The 7,928-nt window shown below is 43.9% G+C and overlaps 1 protein-coding gene across 2 annotated transcripts in view; it reads left to right on the forward strand.

The window, feature by feature from the left end:
• KDR (kinase insert domain receptor) overlaps positions 1 to 4,530 on the forward strand; it is a 76,489-nt gene extending 71,959 nt beyond the window's left edge. Inside the window, exons 30-31 of one of the 2 annotated variants that reach the window (XR_014175871.1) lie at positions 820 to 1,453; positions 4,415 to 4,530. Coding sequence is in view for 1 of the 2 variants with exons in the window: in XM_081959287.1 (XP_081815413.1) it covers positions 820 to 1,030 (211 nt within the window). In the remaining variant the exon portion in view is untranslated. Of the gene's footprint in view, positions 1 to 819; positions 2,487 to 4,414 lie in introns of those variants that run through there. The other variant, XM_081959287.1, reaches the window with a different exon arrangement.
• Positions 4,531 to 7,928: the final 3,398 nt, after the last annotated feature.

Genomic DNA, 7,928 nt, shown 5'->3' on the forward strand with positions numbered 1-7,928 from the left:
CAAAGTATTCCTCAAAGTTCCAATTTATTAAGAGAGCCATGTTGGCACATCTGGGAAAACCCGAATCTGAAAGCTTCCTGGTTTTCCCCACCCAGTTGAAAGTTCAAGATCTTGCCCCCCCACCCACAAGTCCATCACATGGTCCAATCTCCCACTGCCACACTGGCAGTTCCGCCTATGCAGTTCCGGTCAGGCTGAGAAGTGTAGAGAACAAAAGATGACCTTGGTTTCTAGAAAGGATTTTTTTTATTTTAATAACAACACATTCTACTCCTTACTATTCCTCCTACCAATTCCCCACTAATGAAACAGCATAGTAAAATAAGAGAGAGTGTGGCAGGCCAAAGATCCTAAAAGGAACTGGCTGCAGGCCTGACAGGTAGTCCAGAAAAGCAACATACTTTGGTGTGCTAATTCCTCTCCTTCAGTGGACTAGAACAGGGGTGGGATCCTATTGGTTTAACAACCGGTTTGCTGAGCGCACGCTGCAGGCAGATTACAGAGAAATCACCTTCCGCATTACTGCTGGGGAGGAAAACAGCTGGCTTCAGAAAAGGGAATATAGAATTAGTATAGCGCAGAGACAGGCGGGCAGACACAGCTGAAAGTCGGAGTAAGCTAGTTAGCTCCCAGCTGATAGTCGGAGCTACCAGTTCAGCCGAACTGGTAGAATCCCACCTCTGGGCTAGAACATCTTTTATATGCTAGTTGTCCATTCTGGATCCCTTTAGTTCTGTCCCCCAAGGTCATTCCCACACACCATTACAGATACTCTGAACTCTGGTGCAAAATGAACCACTTTCATTTTTTGTTTTTCAGTGGGCTGGTTTCCAGTAAAAGCAACGAATCTGTTATGTCTGAAGCTTCAAATCCCACCAGCGGCTACCAGTCAGGCTACCATTCTGATGACATGGACATTGCCATTTATCCTAGTGAGGAAACAGAATTCTTGATGCTCAGGGACGATGCTTCTCAGACCTGCTTCGTTGCCTATGGCCCTGCTATCTCTCTGAGTTCACAATCTGTATAAGGACTTCTCAAAAAACGGCGACAACTGGAATTTTTACCAAACATTGCCTTGTCCTGAAACCCACTGTATTCATACCCAGAATACAGGAGGGGAGAAAAATATGAATTTTCCTATTATTATTATTATTTTTTATGATAAAAAGAAGAAAATTGCAATAAGGAATCCCGTGGAGGCAATGCAAGACTTTGAGAGAGCCTGAAGATATATTAGGCGTTGTGGACAGTCATAGACAATCGTTTCACCCTCAGTTTGAATGCAAAAACATTGTAAAATCTGATAAGGAGGCCATCTTTCTATGCAGTTACATAAAGATGGAAATAGGCCGTCTATAGGCTGCTTTGAACTTTGGGTTCGTCAGCAATGAGATTTCAGAAGTGTGGTCTAAGACCCTGCAGTGGTGGGATCCAATTTTTTTTACTACCAGTTCTGTGGGCGTGGCTTGGTGGGCGTGGCAGGGGAAAGATACTGTAAAATCCCCATTCCCTCCCAATCAGCTGGGACTCAGGAGGCAGAGAATAGATGGGGGCGAGGCCAGTCAGAGGTGGTATTTACCGGTTCTCCGAACTACTCAAAATTTCCGCTACCGGTTCTCCAGAACGGGTCAGAAGCTGCTAAATACCACCTCTGAGCCCCTGCCTTTGCTAAATAAATCCTCTTTCATGTTTATCTCTTCCATTGAAGGACCCTTCCTGTTTAAATCTTGCTGTTAAAAGTAAGCCTCTAAAAGCTACTGAAGAGCAGGGCAAACTGGCTTTGTGAAAAGCTCTGTTGTTAGTGCCTAGTGCCTTGATGTATTTTTGATTCTTTCAAAGAAGGCTTCCTTCTGAAATGAACTCCCGTAGGCTTGAGAAAGGCTTAAAAATTAGCAAATCATTCCAGAGTTTAACCATTATTCACCAAAGAATGTTGGCGAACATTTCTTTACTTGATCAGTGTTGTATGATTCTTAAGATGTAGACACGTATTACTTTTTTTGGAAAATAATACGTGTCTTGATAAAATAGCCTCTTGTAGCGCAGCCAAGAAAATTGTCCATAAAACCAGTTTTATCACTGAGATAACAGAGTTGGAAGGGACCTGGAAAGTCTTCTAGTCTGACCCCCTTTCAAGCAGGAGACCCTCTACCATTACAAGCTGCTCAGAATGTTCTGATGGAACTTTCAAGTGGAAAGATTCCACAATTTGGTCACCTTGAGCTCTAACAACATGTGATATAAATTGAAAGACTTTTCTTTACAGAAAGTATCACGAAGCTATTTTGACTAGTGTTGTTTTTGGTTACTTTTATATTTTTCATTCATGGTTTTGTATTTTGTTTAATATGTCAAGCAGAACAAATCCATGGATTAACAAAAATGTAGAAGGCACAATTGCGGTATTTATAGTCTGGATATGTAGAAAGAATTGTAATATATTATGAAAATAAATAAATAAATAAATATATTGTATAATGAAAGCTGAGTGGAACTTATTCTTGGGTTCGCTGGATATTTGGCTCCTAATTTTAAAAACGGGGCTGATTCAAATGTTCACATTTTTGAATGTGAATGATTTTATACGGTAAGTGACTATGGAGATTCTCAGTCATCCAGGTCATGGTTGTCCCAAAGATGCTTTTTCAAGAGGCAACTGGACTTTCTGGGTTTTTTCTATCTTTTCTAAGAAGCAAAACAAAACCAAAATAAAAAATCCAGAAAGTCCAGTTGCCTCTTGAAAAAGCACCTTTGGGAAATTTTATACAGTAGTTGATGTGTAAGTTCATCACTTCACAATAATCTTAAAGCAATTTCTTGTAGTCTTTCATATCTTACATTCCCACTCTCCAGCATCTATGTCAGTGATGGCAAACCCATGGCACAGCCAACCTATGGATGCTGTAGGGAAGCCTATTAGGCACAAAATGGGGGGCAGGACTGTTTGCTCCCAGGAGGCTTCAGGGAGGCCTACTAGGCCCAAAACAGGGCACTGGGGGGGGGTGCATGCGCAGGGGCAGGAAGAGCATGGGGTGTGTGTGTGTCATGTGCGCATGTGCAGAGGGGCAGGGTGCTCGGGGGCGTCATGTGCGCATTGCATTATAGGAGTGGGTGTGCTTTTGGCACGTGGCAATAAAAAGGTTAGCCATCATTGATCTACATGCTCACAATATCTCCCCTGCCAGTTAAGAATTCCCACATTTATATCCAATGGACCAAGTAAATCAATTCTGTGTCATTTTGAACGGTTGATATGATTATGAGTTTTTTTCCCCGTGCAAAAAATATTAGATCAGCAAAAGAACAATCCCACACCTGGGCTTTTTTGAGAGGGGGGAAATCCCCTGACCTTGTTTGTTCCAAGTTTTTTTTTTAACATCCAGGAATGTCTCAGGAACCTGTTGCTCTATTAGTCCTATTTTTGGAAGAAAAAAAACATCTGGTCCATCAAAACATCTGCCTTTCAAAATATATCTATATTTAGTCTCAGCGTTCCTGGTGAAATGCCAGTTGGGGGTGTCACATCCGTTTGAGCAGATGTCAAGACTGCACAATATTTTAATGATGACACTGTAAATGAAGATGCTTTTTTGCACCTGCACACATATACACCTGGTGCTTAATGTATGTCTTCACCTTTGGATGTCAAAGTTTATTCCAGGTAGTGTATGTTGTCATTCACAGCCCTGATAAAGTCTGCTTGGAAACAAGGTCTATTAAGTGGGTTTGTAACACAACTCCTGTACAGGTAGTCCTCGACTTACAACTCAGTGACCACTCATAGCTGCAACGGCATGGAAAAAAGTGACTTATGTTCATTTTTCACATCCATGACCAGTGCAAGTATCCCCATGGTCACGTGGGGATTTACATTTGGATGCTTGACAATCGACTCACATTTTTGACGGTTGCAATGTTCCTGGCTGGTCATGTGCATCCTTCTAACGAGCAAAGTCACTGGGGAAGCCAGATTGACTTCACAACCGGGGTACTAATTTAACAATGGAAGTGGTTCGATTAACAAATGTGGCAAGAAAAGTCGTAAAATGGAAGAAAACTCACTTATTATCACAGTTATGTTGCTGAGTGACAATGAATTTCTCATTCAGCAACATAATTTTGGGGCTTAATTGTGGTCATACATTGAGGGCTACTTGTATAACTTAATGCAGGCCACGGCAATTTTAGTCATTAGCAGACTTACTGAACATGTGATCAACGCATATGTTGTTTGCAAAGAAATAAAACAGTGAAAAGAACTTAAAAGTGACTGCTTTTCCTAGATTAGGGGTGTTATACTCAAGGCCTGGGGGCTGGATCTGGCTGTGGGGTGCTTAGATCTTGCCCGCGGGGCTGCCCTAGAAACAGCAAAGAACCGTGCAGTGGTGGGATTCAAAATTTTTTACTACAGGTTCTATGGGTGTAGCTTGGTGGGCGTGGCATGGCTTGGTGGGTGTGGCTTGGTGGGCATGGCAGGGGAAGGATACTGTAAAATCCCCATTCCCTCCCAATCAGCTGGGACTCAGGAGGCAGAGAATAGATGGGGGCGGGGCAAGTCAAAAGTGATATTTACCGGTTCTCTGAACTGCTCAAAATTTCCGCTTCTGGTTCTCCAGAATTCATCGGAACCTGCTGAATACCACCTCTGGACCCGTGGTGCCTCTGCCAGTGAAAATGGGCTCCAGAGCTCCATTTTCTGCTGTGACAGCCTCCTACTGCCCGCTGCCAGTGAAAATGGAGCTCGCTGGAGAGCACAAAATGGAACTCTGGAATCCGTTCTCTGGCAGAGCACTTGGGCCACCACAGACGCCACTGACATGAGTGACGTCAGGCTGCCCATGCCTACCCTGCCCACGAGGTCAAACACAACCCTGATGTGGCCCTCAATGAGATCGAGTTTGACACCCCTGTCCTAGATCATTGAATCCGTAGGGGAAAATATATATATATATATATATATATATTTAATGGACACTGAGTCCAACTCAGAACTTTGCTGATTTCTTTTCCTCCTGCACCACAAGCACCTGATCATCCACAATTCAGTATTTCAAATATTAGGTATTGTAGAAGACTCTCTATTAGATTCACACTTTAGCTTCCAACTCTCCAACTTTTCACAACTGAGCAAATAAGGGAATGCACTGGACTTGGGCACGAAAATGAGTGAAAACTTGCTACGTTTTTCTCAGGATGGATTTTATGGCTCTTGGAGATAAAGCAGAATCCTCCCCATCCCCACCCCCCCAAAGCCACCAAAATAATGTCTGGAGCTTCCTGAAGCTTGTGACTGTTTTGGTCCTCTTTTGGATTACAGAAAGGCTGGTTGGTTTTCTCTCTCTTTATACAACCCTAAACACAGTGGCTCAGTGGCTAAGATGCTGAGCTTGTTGATCAGAAAGATTGGCAGTTCGGCAATTCGAATCCCTAGCACTGTGTAATGGAGTGAGCTCCCGTTACTTGTCCCAGCTTCTGCCAACCTAGCAGTTCAAAAGCACGTTAAAAATGCAGGTAGAAAAATAGGGACCACTTTTAGTAGGAAGGTAACAGCGTTCTGTGTGCCTTTGGCATTGAGTCATGCTGGCCACATGACCACGGAGACGTCTTCGGACAGCGATGGCTTTTCGGTTTTGAAATGGCAATGAGCACCGCCCCCTAGAGTTGGGAACAACTAGCACATATGTGCAAGGGGAACCTTTACCTTTAAACATTAAGATACTGCAGACAGCAAGGAATGAGGAGGAAATTCAAAAAGTGAACTTCTTCACTTTTTGTAGGTTGACTTACGTGTCCAATTGGTTAAAGATAACATTATTTAAGTCCTCAAGAATGCTGAACTTCAGGCTAAGTGTTTCTGCTAAATGTGATTTAAATCCCATACTCTCCAGCTTTTCAGACTGATTAGGTCCTGGAAAACATCATTTAGGCCTCATGTGGGAGAAGAGTAAGAGCTCTTTAAGTTATGCTGCTGATAAGTATCTAAGAGAAGTTGTTTAATGGGATTTGGGAAACTTGTCCTTTGTTACCCCTAAGTGGGGCTGTGTAAAGCATAACCCACAGATGTAGTTAGCTATTAATCTTCTTAGGTTCATGAGGCTCGAAATCATAATCTGGAGACTATGCACAGTAAGACTACACACAGAGTATATAAACCGACAGCTTTTTTTTTTTTTTTTTTGGCTGCCATCCTGTATACAACACCCGGAAACTTCCACAAATGCCAGGATCGAAAGATATTTAATCAACTATTGAAACAGAAAGCCTATTTAGCACCCTAGCTCCTATGAGTAAATATTCTAAAGGCGCAAGCCTACAGTAATTTTGCTTTTGGAACTATTGATGGATTGGGACTGTATATCTGGGAAAGTTTCTTGGAGGGATATAAATGGCATCATTGGTAGGTAGGTAGCTAGATGGGAAGGGAAGGGAAGGAAGGAAGGGGAGAGGGGAAAGAAGGAAGGAATAATAATAATAATAAATATTTATTTCTTAGCCGCACCCTCTCCCGAAGGACTCGGGGCGGCGTACAATAAAACATATGAAATACATATATAGACAAGACATACATATAACAAAGACGTATACCAAGACATGTACAAGGAGGAGGTCGGCTAATGAATAAAAACAATTAAAATCACAATGTTTAAAAAACCCCTAAATAATTGAATACAATTAAAAAATACCCAAATAAAAAACCCATCAGGAGCGATATAGTTAGATCAAAGTTGAGCCAGGCCAGCTACTTGGAATAGGTGGGTCTTGAGCTTTATACGAAAGGAGCGGAGGTCAGAGGTATTCCTAATATCCGGAGGGAGGTCATTCCACAGGGCTGGGCCCGCCACACTCTACTCCTAGGCGCCGCCCCCCGACACTGTCTGGTGGACGGCACCTGGAGGAGGCCCTCTCTGTGCGAGCGGATTGGTCGCAGGGATGTATGGGGCAGAATACGATCCCGCAAGTAACTAGGTCCTGAGCCATGGAGCGCTTTAAAGATTGTTATCAAAACCTTGAAACGCACCCGATAGACCACAGGAAGCCAGTGCAGCTCGCGCAGGAACGGTGTCACATGGGAGTACCTAGTATTCCCCATAATTACCCGCGCGGCTGCGTTCTGGACCAACTGTAGCCTCCGGGTGCATTTCAAGGGAAGCCCCATGTAGAGAGCGTTACAGTAGTCCAAGCGAGACGTCACCAGCGAAGGGAGAGGGAAAAGAAGGAAGGAAGGAAGAAAGGAAGGGGAGAGGGGAAAGAAGGAAGGAAGGAAAAGGAGAAAGGAAAGAAGGAAGAAAGGGGAAAGGGGAAAGAAGAAAGGAAGAGGAGAGGGGAAAGAAGGAAGGATGGAAAAAAAGAGGAAAAGAAGGAGGGAAGAAAGGTTGTTTCCTGATTGAGGTATTGTTGGAGTGTCAAGAAACGATCAAAAAGCCAACAACAAACCACCCAACCAACTCTAACACCACCCTCACCAACACCGACAGTCAAGCCACTAGAATATAAACTGAGATCAAACTCCACTCCTTGCTAGCACTGATGACTTTATCTAGATTGCGTAATAATATGTCTGCAAGAAAACAAGCAGAGAGCCCCAAGGATCCCTCATGTCCACCTGGTGGGGGGGAGCTTTTTGCCTACCCCAGGCTTTGGAGGCTTTCCTTGAGCCTCTGGGAGGGCAAAAACTGCCTTCCTCGGACTCCGGAGGCCTTCCGGGAGGCCCATTTTCCCCCCTCCCTGAGCCTCCACTTGGGCCTTGTGCTTACCTCACATCCAAAACGGGCCGCGTGGAGACTCCTGGGAGGAGTCTACATATCTTGTGGGCTGGACCATTAAGGGGTGGGATTTTGAGGTTCTCTGACCATAATGTTAGCTACAGGTTCTCCTGAACCTGGGCAAACCCCTAGCAGCCCACTCCTGAGGACGAGCATTTAAAC

This window comes from Natrix helvetica (genome assembly GCF_964273705.1).
Source record: "Natrix helvetica genome assembly, chromosome: 7".
NCBI classification, from domain to species: Eukaryota; Metazoa; Chordata; class Lepidosauria; order Squamata; family Natricidae; genus Natrix; species Natrix helvetica.